Source organism: Oncorhynchus gorbuscha, linkage group LG11 (assembly GCF_021184085.1).
Source record: "Oncorhynchus gorbuscha isolate QuinsamMale2020 ecotype Even-year linkage group LG11, OgorEven_v1.0, whole genome shotgun sequence".
In the NCBI taxonomy this organism is placed as follows: Eukaryota; Metazoa; Chordata; class Actinopteri; order Salmoniformes; family Salmonidae; genus Oncorhynchus; species Oncorhynchus gorbuscha.
Genome location: NC_060183.1, coordinates 58,032,160 through 58,046,940, shown reverse-complemented (window position 1 = coordinate 58,046,940; position 14,781 = coordinate 58,032,160). Strand labels below are relative to the sequence as shown.

At 42.1% G+C, this 14,781-nt stretch overlaps 1 protein-coding gene across 1 annotated transcript in view; it reads left to right on the top strand.

Moving 5' to 3' along the window:
* The first annotated feature begins 10,607 nt into the window (after nucleotides 1–10,607).
* LOC124047689 (transmembrane protein 132C-like) overlaps nucleotides 10,608–14,781 on the top strand; it is a 37,265-nt gene continuing 33,091 nt past the window's right edge. The window contains exon 1 of the mRNA XM_046367996.1: nucleotides 10,608–11,121. Coding sequence (XP_046223952.1) covers nucleotides 11,055–11,121 — 67 coding nt within the window. The 5' untranslated portion in view covers nucleotides 10,608–11,054. The remainder of the gene's footprint in view (nucleotides 11,122–14,781) is intronic.

The following is a 14,781-nucleotide window of genomic DNA, read 5'->3' as shown; positions in this document are numbered from 1 at the left end:
TTTCGGTGTTATTTTTTATTCCGCCATAGTGCATTCTTTAAAAGCACTAGACAAGCTAAGTGAAACTGGAGGGATCAGCCTGTGTTCTACTGTATTACGCTTTACATTCTCAGGATGGCAGCAGTGATCTTCATCCCCAATAGCACTATTTTCAGTCCCAGCAAAATGCAAGTGCTCCCTCACAGCCCTGGCCACGATTGTTTTTTTAAATTTTCTAAGCCGAGCGAAGTCTTATTGTGTATACTGCCTCACTGTTAGAACCTAATCAGGACAACTGCTGATGCCAACTGTCTAAGCATCAATGTTATTATTTCTACATACTGATTCCATATATCCAAGCCTTCATTTATACAAAATTGTTCAATACAGTAGCTAGTTACAGTAAAGAGTTATTGATTGAGTGGAAAGAACTGCTGCGAATCACTGCTTTGGTTCATTGAGTCGATGCTTCAGTACATTTGGCACATGGGCCCTGTGTATGTTCTGAACCAGAAAACGAAAGAGCGAAGAAGTGAGAGAGTGGAGATTACACTCGTACATCACAGCATCCTGGTCCCACCTCGCCGCCTTCTCCGGATCCTAAGTGAGCTGTAACGCTCCCTAGGGCTCTGGGGCCATCTGATGTTTCAAATTCTCAACGACTGACCTCTCCATCCAAGCATCCATCTTCGGGTGGCCTTTTCAGATAATTATATTTCACAGGTCCTAATAGTGCTGACTCCTCAACAGATAGCAGAGATCACTACATAAGATAAAGATTATACAGATCAGGTAGTTTAAATCTCTCACAGTTCTTTTGACTGCTTACTTTTGTCTTGATAATGTGTTCCTGTTTAAAGAAGCTTTACCGGCATAGGTAGTAGCCAGGTTATTAGGTATACCCATCTAGTACCTGGTCAGACTCCCTTTTGCCTGCAGAACACATTGAATTCTTCAGGGCATTGAAACGTTGCTCAATTGCAATCAAGGGACCTAACATGTGCCAAGACAACTTTCCCCACACCATTACACCACTGCCACCATAGACATAGACACCAGGCAGGTTTGGGCCATGGACCCATGCTGCTTACACCAAATCCTGACTGCCATCAGCTTGATGCAATAGGAACCGGGATTCATCGGACCAGACAATGTTTTTCCACTCCATTTTTGTGATGGGTGGTGTACCTAATAAACTGGCTCTTGAGTATATACCGTGTGTTTGTGTGTGTTCGTATGTGTGTTAGAGTCCTGAGTTGATGCCATTACAAGTGATGCTATAAAAAAAGCACATATCCCTAAGTCAGCACAGGTGGGAAATAGTCCAATAAAAAAGTGAGATCACATGGAATACCAATAACCTTTTACATTTCAACCCTGCAGGATGTTGCAAGAGTCAGGACTGTGGCCTGCCCTTCATTCGTCTGTGAGAGCAGATACCGGTTGGAGGACAGGTACCCTTTTGGGCCAGTACCCAAAAGGTTGTTGGTTCGAATCCCTGAGCTGACTAGGTAAAAAATATGTTGATGTGCCCTTGAGCAAGGCACGTGAACCTAATTGCTCCTGTAAGTGGCTCTGGATAAGAGCATCTGCTAAATGACTCAAATGTAAATGTAAAAAATTCCACTTGGCCTGTAACTCATCCCAGTCTCCTGCGGAGTGATGTGTATGGTGGCCATGCTTTGAGAGCCACTTTCATTTGTCATCCTGTCACACAGAGAAGGAGGCTCAGCCTGGCCCCAGCCATTCATCTTTGTCTGTGCTGTTCACAGTGGGCTAGCCACGGGGCAATGCCTCCCATCACTGCGGCTCTGGAGAGGTCCCAGAGCTACCTCACAAACACTGGACCATATTCTTGAGCTGCCTATAAGGACTGACTGCTAGACATAACCTGCATTATTGCCAGTCAATCCATATAGGCAGCTCAAGAGTATGGTCCAGATTTCTCTAGAGGTTGTGTGGAGGCCATGATAACAACAATGTACAGGGCTTCAGAAATGATTTAATGGTTCTTACAGTCATAAAAACTTGTATGAGCTAATGATAAGTCATGAGATTTCCTATAGCCTACATCACTGTACCGGGCATATTTGATTTACACTAATCTCTCAACTCAGATTTGATGGATACAATGAAGTCCATCTCATAATTCAACTAATGGAGAGTAGTAGAGAGGTTGAAGTCAGATTAATACCATAGAGAATTATATTTATCTCTAGAGGCCAAAATGCTGTTTTAGCATGGGCAGCGCCATTGAGGGCTTCCACCATGCTTCCTCCATTTTAAAGTAGTCATAGTAGTCAACTGAGTTGGGATTCCTATGGGTTGTAGCCTCAATGGTGCTGCCAATGCTGTCGCAGATGCTATAATGGCACAGGTATAAAGATCAGTCTTCTATCTCTAATATTAAGACACACCCGCACAGTGGCTTTTAATGTCAATCTCAGAACAGGATTAGTGTCAGTAAAGGTTAACAGAGCCACCAACCATCCAGTGACCTGGGTCCTTACAGATCATTCATGGATGTTCTGTTCATGTTTCACCTAGATTGAAATTATCAGGAAAAGGATCCAAAATATTTTTGAGCGAGGGGAAATCGTAGGGTCAATGCGAGGCCATGCTTCCAGAACTATTGATTATTAAAGTGTTCGTTTTAGGACCGAAGAGAAAATAATCTATTCTAATTTCAGAGCAAGAACAGAGGGGAGAATTAGGAGAGCACACATGGTGAGTAACAGCCCCAAACACATAATTAGCAGTTTTTTCCCACAGGTTTATGTATTTTTTCAGCCTCTCTTTCGTCCCCACTAAGCTCCTCCTACCAATCACCTTCTTAGGGACTCATACTTCTCTGCCGATTAGTCTGAATAGCTGGACATCCATCCAGCTTCCTGTTGGTAATTAGGGTTGAACATGGTTGATCCATTTTAGATGACCATTCAACCTATCAGCCACCTATACTGTTTAGCTAGTTTATACAGGCCAACAACGCTAGTGACCAGACCACCACTCAACAGGGTTCCTTCCATTAATAGCTGCCGTAAGAGCATGTTTGCATGTCTTGAAATGCCCAGCTAAGACCTGGAACCGTTTCCAGATGGCTACCACCGCTAACTTGAACGTTGCTGAAGCTTTAATAATGGTAGAGAGACAAAACTCCCTCCTAACACTGCATCACAAAATAATGCTCCTAATTTAAATCCACCAGGCCTTTTTGGCTTGTGGTAAAAGGTGTTTTGACAATGTTAAACATATCACACACTATGGTCCAGGATGGATTACGACAGACTCCAGCTGGTTCTTTTGCATGAAACAATTGGGCTACATAGGTACCCCTTCTTTATAGCTATCCACAGGCACTTTAATTTCTCTAAGACACATATTTATTTTAACCCGCTGTCAGGGATGGGATGTTTATTTGGAAACGAGTCTGTCGCTGCATAAAGTTTCTACCTTTGCACCCATGTCACCTTCCATTGAAAATTAGGTTGTGCTGAAGCAGGACAGCATCAGCTTGGCAGCCATGATCCCTTTATTTCAGGCATTAATGAGTGTTGACACGTGTCGTTGCACAGACAACCAACAAGTGACCATCAAACCACAGGACACTGGGAGTCTGGGATACCCTGTGCCACTCAGTCCAAACAGAGAGGGAGTCAACGAGACGAGAGGAGGACAGGACAGGCCTGACAATAATATTGGCTCATTAAACCTTGCAGGTTTACTGCAAAGTTGATGTTCTCTCAGCCAGCCAGGCATTCAGCCACAGTCTTGGTGTGGATCCAGAGATGACACAGCGTCGATGAGCCGTATCCTCACCTCCGTTCCGTCCTAAAAATGCCCATCTCATCATCTCTCCACTGCCCCTGCAGGTTGCCATCATGGGAGGCTGCATGACATTTCAATTAATATCTTACATGCAATGATGTTCAGTGTACCACAACAAGTGAGGGTCTGACATTTTTTAACAAGACTAGGTTAATATTAAATGCAGTATAGACATATTTTAGGCCATTTGTATAATATTTGAGACTTACTTGCTTAGGCAAAAGGAGTACATGATAATAATAGTTTGGTGGGTGCTTATATTTGTCCTAATAAACAGATGGACAAGTGCGTATTATACTCAAGTGTTAATTGGAAATGTATTTTTGGCATATCTCAACATCCCCTGAGACACCCTCGGAGAGTGTGGTTACGGCCAGATTCAGCCATTATCAATGGCGATCCTGGAGCAATTAGGCTGAAGTCAATCAAATTTACAGTACCAGTCAAAAGTGGACACACCTACTCATTCTGTCACGTTCTGACCTTTGTTATTTTGTTATGTCTTTGTTTTAGTATGGTCAGGGTGTGAGTTGGGTGGGCAGTCTATGTTCTTTTGAACAAGTGCTGCACTTTGGTCCTCACCTTCTTCCACCGACGACCATTACACATTCAAGGCTTTTTCTTTATTTTTACTATTTCCTAAATTGTAGAATAATAGTGAAGACATCAAAATTCTGAAATAACACATATGGAATCATGTATTAACCAAAAAAGTGTTAAACAAATCAAAATATATTTAAGTTTTTAGATTCTTCAAAGTAGCCACCCTTTGCATTGATGACAGCTTTGCACACTTAGTATTCTCTCAACCAGATTCACCTGTAATGCTTTTCCACCAGTATTGAAGGAGTTCCCACATATGCTGAGCACTTGTTGGCTACTTTTTCTTCACTCTGCGGTCCAATTCATCCCAAACCATCTTAATTGGCCTGAAGTATGTGATTGTGGAGGCCAGGTCATCTGATAAAGCACTCCATCACTCTCCTTCTTGGTCAAATAGTCCTTACACAGCCCAGAGGTGTGTTGGGTCATTGTCCTGTTGAAAAACAAATGATAGTCCAACTAAAAGCAAACCAGATGGAATGACGCATCGCTGCAGAATGCTGTGGTAGCCATGCTGGTTCTGTGCCTTGAATTCTAAATAAATCACCAACAGTGTCACCAGCAAAGCACCCCCAAACTATCACAGTCTCCTCTATGCTTCACGGTGGGAACCACACATGCGGAGATCATCCTTTCACCAGCTCTGCATCTCACAAAGATACAGTGGATGGAACCACAAATCTCAAATTTGGACTCATCAGACCAAAAGACAGATTTCCACCAGTCTAATGTCCATTGTTTGTGTTTCTAGGCCCAACAAGTCTATTCTTATTATTGGTGTCCTTTAGTAGTGGTTTCTTTGCAGAAATTCAACCATGAAGGTCGGAGTCACACAGTCTCCTCTGAACAGTTGATGTTGATATGTGTCTGTTTCTTGAACTCTGTGAAGCATTTATTTGGGCTGCAATTTCTGAGGCTTGTAACTCTAATGAACTTATCCTCAGCCACCAGGGGGAGACTCGTCGAGGCCTGGTGACAGACGGAGTATACATCACGAGGCGATGGCTCCATGTGCTGAACATGCCAGGTCTTGAAGGGCTCTCCGCCCAATACTAATTGGGGCTGATTGGGGAGTTGGTGAGTAATCAAGGGCTGATTGCTCACTAGCTGTACAAGTCCCATGAAGCTGCCAGAAGGGCATCACACAGAGGAGGACTGGGGGAAGTAAGGTGACTTCCATGTAGTTGGAGACGGTGTCCGAGCGAAGACGTTTGTGTGCCCGACAGGATACAGCAAGACCCGCAGCACATGAGAGGGTCTCATGGGGTGACCTATCCTTTTCTTTTGATTTATTATTTAATAAACACCCTTGAAACCGGGCTAATCATACTCTGTCCGTGTCTGATCTGTGTAAACGTCTTGACCAAACACCCTGGTCTGCCACAAGAACGTATAGTTTGATTTGTTTAATACTGTTTTGCTTACTACATGATTCCATATGTGTTATTTCATATTGTTGATGTCTTCACTATTATTCTACAATGTAGAAAATGTTTTTTTTTTTAAATGGAATGAGTAGGTGTGTCCACACTTGACTGGTACTGCATGTCGTGCACCCGAGAGTCAAGTGCTGATAGAAATGGATTTGGTGAAAATCAGGACGTTTGAGTAGCCATTTAATAAACTGTTCAGCAGTCTCATGGCTTTTGGGTAGAAGCTGTTCAGGAGCCCTTTGGTCCCAGACTTGGTTCTCCGGTACCGTTTGCCATGTGGTAGCAGAGAGAACAGACTATGACTTGGGTGGTTGGAGTCTTTGACAATTTTAGGTGTCCGGCCCACACTACCCACTGTAGCTTCTTGCGTTCGGATTCAGAGCTGTTGCCATACCAAGCAGTGATGCAGCCAGTCAATGGTGCAGCTGTAGCTTTTTGAGGATCTGAGGGCCCATGCGAAATTGGCGTGCCCTCTTCACAACTGTGTTGGTGTATTTGGACCATGAAAGGTCATTATTGATGTGCACACCAAGGAACGTGAAGATCTCGACCGTCTCCACTACAAACTCCATTTCCTATAGTCCACGATCAGTTCCTTTGTCTTACTGACATTGAGGGAAAGGTTTTCGGTCCTGGATCCACACTGTCAGGTCTCTGACCTCCATGTAGGCTGTTCTCAACATTGTCGGTGATCAGGCCTACCACTGTTGTGTCTTCAGCAAACTTAATGATGGTGTTGGAGTCGTATTTTGACATGCAGTCGTGGGTGAACAGGAAATACAGGAGGGGACTAAGTACACACCCCGGAGAGGCCCCAGTATTAAGGATCAGCGCGGCAGACATGTAGTTGCCTACTCTTACCACCTGGGGGCGGCCCGTCAGGAAGTCCAGGATTCAGTTGCAGAGGGAGGTGTTTAGTCCCAGAGTTCTTAGCTTAGTGATGAGCTTCATGGGCACTATGGTGTTGAACGGTGACTGTAGTCAATGAACAGCATTCTCACATAGGTTTTCCTTTTATCCAGGTGAGAAAGGTCAGTGTGGAGTGCGAAATTGTGAAAGTGAAATTGTGTCATCTGTGGATCTGTTGGGGCGGTATGCAAATTGGAGTGGGTCTAGGGTGTCCGGGAGGTTGCTGTTGATGTGAGCCATGAATAGCTTTTCAAAGCACTTCATGGCTACCAACGTGAGTGCCACGAGGCAGTAATCATTTAGGCAGGTTACGTTTGCTTCCTTGGGCGCAGGGACTATGGTGGTCTGCTTGAAACATGTAGGTATTACAAACTCGGTCAGGGAGAGGTTGAAAATGTCAGTGAAGACACTCATTCTTTGAGTAAACATCCTGGTAATCCGTCTGGCCCAGCTGCTTTTTGAATGTTGCCCTGTTTAAAGGTTTCGTTCACATTGGCTACCGAGAGCGGAATCAAATGCAGAACAGCTGGTGCTCTCGTGCATGCTTCAGTGTTGCTTGCCTCGAAGCGAGCATAAAAGGCAATAGGCTCATCTGGTAGGCTCGCGTCACTGGTGTCATGACGTGCCCCTTTCTGGATATAGACCGTGGCATGCTCCCCTCTCTCTCTCTCTCTCTCTCTCTCTCTCTCTCTCTCTCTCTCTCTCTCTCTCTCTCTCTCTCTCTCTACACCCAGGTTATGTTATCTCAGGTCATGAATTCCTGGAGGAGACTCTCTCCCCCTGGCCATGCAGAAATAGACACATAGAGAGAACAAAGGATTTCACATGGCAAACTCCTAAATCTCCAAAATGGGGATTTGGTACAAAATTTCCACTAGTGAGAAGGTGGGAATGGTCAGTGGACAACATACTTTGGTGCGAAAAGTGCAAATCAATCCCAGAACAACAGCAAAGGACCCTGTGAAGATGCTGGAGGAAACAAGTACAAAAGTATCTATATCCACAGTAAAACAAGTCCTATATCGACATAATCTGAAAAGCAGCTCAACAAGGAAGAAGCCACGGCTCCAAAACCGCCAAAAAAAGCGAGACTACGGTTTGCAACTGCACATGGGGACCAAGATCATACTTTTTGGAGAAATGTCCTCTGGTCTGATGAAACAAAAATATACCTGTTTGGCCATAATGACCATCATTATGTTTGGAGGAAAAAGGGGGAGGCTTGCAAGCCAAAGAACACCATCCCGACTGTGAAGCACAGGTGTGGCAGCATCATGTTGCCGGGGTGCTTTGCTGCAGGAGGGACTGGTGCACTTCAAAAAATAAATGGCATCATTAGGGAGGGAAATGATGTGGATATATTGAAGAAACATCTCAAGACATCAGTCAGGATGTTAAAGCTTGGTCGCAAATGGGTCTTCCAGATGGACAATGACCCCAAGCAAACTTCCAAAATTGTGGCAACGTGGCTTAAGAACAACAAAGTCAAAGGAATTAGAGTGGCCATCACAAAGCCCTGACCGCAATCCCATAGAATATTTGTGGGCAGAACTGAAAAAGTGTGTGCGATCAAGGAGGCCTACACAGCTGACTTAATTACTTTTTTTTTAACCTTTATTTTACTAGGCAAGTCAGTTAAGAACAACAGATTTGTCAACTTGTCAACAAAAACCTTGTCAACTCTGGGATTTGAACTTGCAACCTTTCGGTTACTAGTCCAACGCTCTAACCACTAGGCTACCCTGGCGCCCCAATTACACCAGCTCTGTCAGGAGGAATGGGCCAAAATTCACCCAATGTTTTGTGGGAAGCTTGTGGAAGGCGACCTGAAATATTTGACCTTTGACCTAAGTTAAACAATTTAAAGGCAATGTTACCAAATACTAATTGGGTGTATGTAAACTTCTCACCCACTGGGAATGTGATAAAATAAATAAAAGCTGAAATATATCATTCTCTCTACTATTATTCGGACATTTCACATTCTTAAAATAAAGTGGTGATCCTAACTGACCTAATACAGGGAATTTTTACGATGCCTAAATGTCAGGTATTGTGAAAAACTGAGTTTAAATGTAATTGGCTAAGGTGTAGGGTAGCCTAGTGGTTAGAGCTTTGGACTAGTAACCGAAGGGTTGCAAGTTCGAATCCCTGACCTTACAAGGTACAAATCTGTCATTCTGCTCCTGAACATGCAGTTAACCCACTGTTCCTAGGCTGTCATTGAAAATATGTATTTGTTCTTAACTGACTTGCCTATTAAGATAAAGGTTAAAAAAAGAGAATTGTATTCCGTTTAAAGTTTAACCAAGTCATTCTCCCACCCCGGTGAGAACAGACATGATCAGGCATCATGGAACATCCCTTTTATACTGTTACTAATAAAAAACCCTCCTGAGAAAATCCTCTTCAGACCATGCATACCTCGATCAGCTAAGGGGGCAAAGGTTTGAGTTTAGACTAAGCACATCCATAGCGTGAGCTGTGATTGCAAATAGTTATTGAATTCCTAACCATACCACGTGGAGCATTGGCTACACGGCTGGAAATGGTTAAACTGAGACTATCAATCTCTCAAGAATAAAAGCGAGTCTGAGATACTAATTTCAAGTCTGAGATAGTTACAAGTCTGAGATAATGATTAAGACAATTGGTGTATGAATGATATATAGTAAAGGCTGAGTCATGCAGATAACCAACAATTTATGAAGTTTGGAATGGGACTAACGTGAGGTAAAGAATAATTCATTAATTAGAAGACTAATTAATTAGATATTAAAAATATCTGAAGAGTTATATTAGGAAAATTAATCTGAAGATTTTACTTTGTGCCCTGACTTCCTAGTTAATTCCATTTACATGATTAGTTTAATCACATAATAATAATTACAGATAATTGATTTGATAAAATAACAGTCTTCACTTTAATGATGCAAAAGACACAACACTGGGCAGCTCGCGTCTGGGTTTCCCTTTGTAGTCCGTAATAGTTTTCAAGCCTCGCCACATCCGACGAGCGTCAGAGCCGGTGTAGTAGGATTCAATCTTAATCCTGTATTGACGCTTTGCTTGTTTGATGGTTCATCTGAGGGCATAGCGAATTTAAAATCAACCTGCTATAGAGCACTGAATATTAATTTACCTATTTTTTACACTAAAATGTAACACTGAAAAACAGCACAGGTTAACACAATTTGCTGGGTACAAATATTCTCATATAGGTACAATTTAAAACATTATCACATCAATCTTTTTTAAATGTTAAAGGATTAAGTTTAAACACTGAGGTAAACACTAACGGTCAAAGCACTATTTTAAAAAATGATTCAGAACGGTTCTCTTTAGAATGCTTCTTGCCTTCCAAATAATCATCAATGAACCCTTTCTTCCAAAAACGGTTCTTAGAATGAAAAATGTTCTAGGTAGAACCCTTTGCTCTACAAAGAACCCTCATCTTCCAAAAAGGGATCTTTAGGTGAAAATGGTTATTGGTAGAACCCTATCTATCCATACCTTTTTTCTAAGAGTGTATATGCAATGGCCTCTGAAAAACAGTGGGTATACCTTTGTCTAGCCCCCTCTACACCCCTGTCAATAGGCTACAAAAACAGAGTACAAAATAACAATAGACTAAAAATAGTAGCATAGTTATTAGGTCAAATAAAATATATAGACATGTAGGCCTACAAAGTATTTCTAGGCCTTTTGTGAATTGTAGCCTATATACTAGTAGCGCCACATATTCCAAATGGGACAGCCTTTAATAAATCGTGGAGAAATCACTAGATCCCATTGACCTCTCGAAAATCGTTAATCTGACGGAATATGGGCACAGCGCTCAACCTGATTTTTACTCATTCTATATACAGTCCAAGGACAGGATATAATATATCCGCAGTCTACCCAGTGAAGTTTGCTTTTAGTTGCGTCCACAATAAACGGTGAATGTAAAAGAATACCACAATTTGGATCTTTGTTCTACAATTTGGCGATCCACAAGCGAAAGTGAATTTCACGCAGGAAAATTAGACGGAGGCAAGGTGCAGAAAGTAGCGTGAAGTGGATACCCAAACTGGTGGACCTAAACAACACTTCAGTTATTACTTGGAACAGGAATTCACCGTTGCATCTGTTATCAACATAGAGTTATATATATTCATTACAGCTCTTTACTTTGTTGGGGATTGAAAAAATGTAATTACCATAGATGTGTGTCAATTGAGAGCGGAAAGTCTGACGCTGTTCTCTTGGTACGTTGTTAGAGCGCTCCTGTAGATAATCAGGACTGTCCAACTTGCCAAGATGCTTTATTTGCCTCTCTTTTGGATATTGCCAATTGTCACAGTATTAATTTTCAAACTTCTGACAGGTAAGGATCCACTTTGCTGTGATAGATGGTGAAAATGAAATGGTTTGAGGTCAATTATTTTTTGATTTTGTCCATTCTAACTTATTTTGATTGATCAACAGATAAAAAACACAGCTTGACAGTTGGAAACACATTTAAAGGAATAGCTTATTTTATTACAGTAGGTCCATACATTGATGTAGACTAGAGGCATTCATTTATTGAATACATGGCCTTTCCTATTTACATACTACATGAAAAAAAATATCTAAATGTAAAAAACATGTTTTTCACCTGGGGATGATCCCGAAAAAGAGCATGAATGCTATAATAACTTAATGCTATAAGATACCATAGGACTAAGTTTGCTCTAAAGTATTCTGGCATGACTGCTGTTTAGTCATTCATTCATATTTTCTCATGCATTACTGAGTTAAAGAGTCAAACTTTAAACTTCGTGAACATTATACATTTGAGATCTCCCTAAAAGTATGATGACTACTGTATACCCTCTGTGATATTTGTACTAATGAAAATCACCTGAGGAATAATGGGTCAACGGACGCCTCAGGGAACATCAGGAAATAGATTCATGTTGTGCATACAGATGTAGGATCTTCATTTGATCACCCTGTTGCAGGACAACTTGTAAGACTTTTAGTGTATTTGTTGTTTGAAAAGTCTTCAGAAGTTTGTCATTTCTACTGTGAAATTTCTGACTTGATTTTCCCTCAAGAAAAATGTACCAACCCCTACAAAAATGTCCATTAATTATAATTTACATAATAATGAACATTTCCTATTGTTGCAGGATTATTTTCCTGCTGTAGCAAACTGGTTCAAATTAAGATCCTACACTAAAACCTTAGCATTTACATTTACATTTGAGTAATTTAGCAGATTGTAATCAGTGTGCTTGAACCTCCTTGTGTGGACAGTACCACTCTTTCACCCAGCAGTCCAGCAATTAAGGGTACAGTCATATGTGGTGGGGGCAGTTGCAGACATGATTTTTTCATTAGACATGTGTGTGTTTTGGAGGCAGTTTGGCCAAGTGATGTGATGCTAGAGTGGAAATCATCATCAGAGAAAGAGGCTGGATGTCAGGAAACAGCCACGGTGTTTGTTTGGAGATAACCTGTCCTGCATTATAGAAGATCAGGCCAAGCTGTCTGTCTTCTGTTGATAACCATTTCAGACTGCTGTTTGGTGTGTGTCTGTGTGTGAGTGACTGTGCCTTCTCATTTCTCTACTTGTGCAGGTGTAGCCTGTAGAGAGATTAGAAAGTCAAGAAGATTTAATATTTGCTTTGTGCACAATTTCACCTTTTGACCTTCCACAAACCTGTTTCTTCCTTGAAAATGAATATGTGATTTTAATTGACCCTCTCCGTGAGAGAAAGGTCACATAGGTTGAGCCATGAAGGGCAGTGCTGACCTTCCATTTCCCCAATACTAATTGGATAGCAATTTCTTACTCCCTTCTAACGAAATACTAATGGTTTCTCATTAATATTCTGCATGGCTGATCAGTGTGATCAGTTGTACATGATGGTGTTTGGCCTCCCTGTGGAACTGTATCATTATGTTCTTGTAGTCTAAAGTCAACTCATTGAGAACAGAACAACACATTCAGGTGTTTGAGGCTTGACTTGCAGAACGCCTTTTGACAAATTACTTCAAAGCTGCACGGCATGTCCAGATCAACCTTCAATTTCCGCCGTTGCACTTTAACGATGGCGGCCGTGTGGGCTTCGGAAGAGGAAGCTGATGGGTCTGTCAGCGAAAGAAAGGTTAAGTGTCTGCCGGATGCTTCTGCGTACCAGGGTTCTGACACATTGTTTCTTGTACAGACAGGCAGTCACCCAACAGAGCCTCACAGTGCTGGTCGCTCGTTTTCTCAGATACACGAAGAGATAGCTACAGTATCTTCTGGCATGGCAGAAGTGGGAGGGTTTTTATTGAGATATACACTGAGTATACAAAACATTAGGAATACCTTCCTAATATTGCCCTCTTTTGTCCTCAGAACAGCCTCAATTTGTTGGGGCATGGTTTCTATAAAGTGTCAAAAGCATTCCACAGGGATGCTGGCCAATGTTGACTCCAATGCTTCCCACAGTTGTGTCAAGTTGGCTTGATGTCCTTTGGGTGGTGGATCATTTTTTATGCACACAGGAAACTGTTGAGCGTGAAAAACCTGTCAGTGTTGCAGTTCTTGACACAAACCGGTGCACTTGGCACCTTCTACCATACCCTGTTCAAAGTCACTTAAATATCTTGCCCATTCAGCCTCTGAATGGCATTCATACACAATATAATTGAACAGAATAGAATAAAACATTATTGTCCATCCAGGATAGCCACTTTACATTTAAAGGATCACATACATTTTCACATCACACACATTTAAACCAGTCAGTCCATCATACTGCATACACTAAAAGCATAGAGGTCATTGATACATTCACTCACAACTGACCGCTGCCCCAACTACACTGGATAGATCAAATTGACCAATACAAAAAAATGTAAACATAAAATAATTTATATTTCGTCTATCGGTGTTTTCATAATTTTCATAAAGAGTATGACATTGTTTCCGCACGTAGCATTGAATACAAGGGAAGCCAGAGAGCTTTGGCCTCCCCCAAAAAAACATGCATAAAATAATAGCCAATCAGCGTTGAGCTAAACTGAGTGAGCTCAACTGTGAATGGTCCTGGCGCACCAAATAAAAGTGTCAAGGGAAGCCAGTTTGGATTTGGCTTCACTCCTATCACATGTAAATAAGTAATTTATAGAAACAACTTGAATTGTTGCATCTTGTTATGTTGATGTTCTCTGGTGGCTAGCTAGCTAAAATTGTCCCTTTCCTAAATTAGCCATGGATGGAGATATGGATTTGGACTTGTGGTTTTACTTAATTCTCCGTACTAGCCATTGGACTGAGAGGATGGTGTAATATATGTAGTATATCAATGTAGTAGGCTAATATTAACTAGCTAACACTGCCCATGAAAGGAAGTTAGGCAAGCGAGCAAGTATTTTAGCCAGGTAGCCTAGGACAACAAAAAATAAAAGCACGTACTGTATGACACATGAGTGACTATGAGTCATAGACCATTTTGCCCCGTAGCACTCACTTCTGTCATCATGAAGTGCTTTGAGAGACTAGTCAAGTATCATATCACCTCCACTCTACCTGATACCCTAGACCCACTCCAATTTGCTTACCGCCCCAATAGGTCCACAGACGACCAATCGCCATCACACTGCACACTACCTTATCCCATCTGGACAAGAGGTATACCTATGTAAGAATGCTGTTCATTGACTACAGCTCAGCATTTACACCATAGTACCCTCCAAACTCGTTATTAAGCTCGAGGCCCTAGTCTCGACCCCACCCTGTGCAACTGGGTCCTGGACTTTCTGACGGGCCGCCCCCAGGTGGTGAGGGTAGGAAACATCTCCAACCCGCTGATCCTAAACACTGCGGCCCCACAAGGGTCCTTGGAGTGTGGTGTCACGAAAATAACCTCTCACTCAACGTCAACAAAACAAAGGAGATGATCGTGGACTTCAGGAAACAGCAGAGGGAGCATCCCCCCATCCACATCAACGGAACAGTAGTGGAGAAGGTGGAAAGTTTTAGATTCCTCGGCGTACACATCGCGGA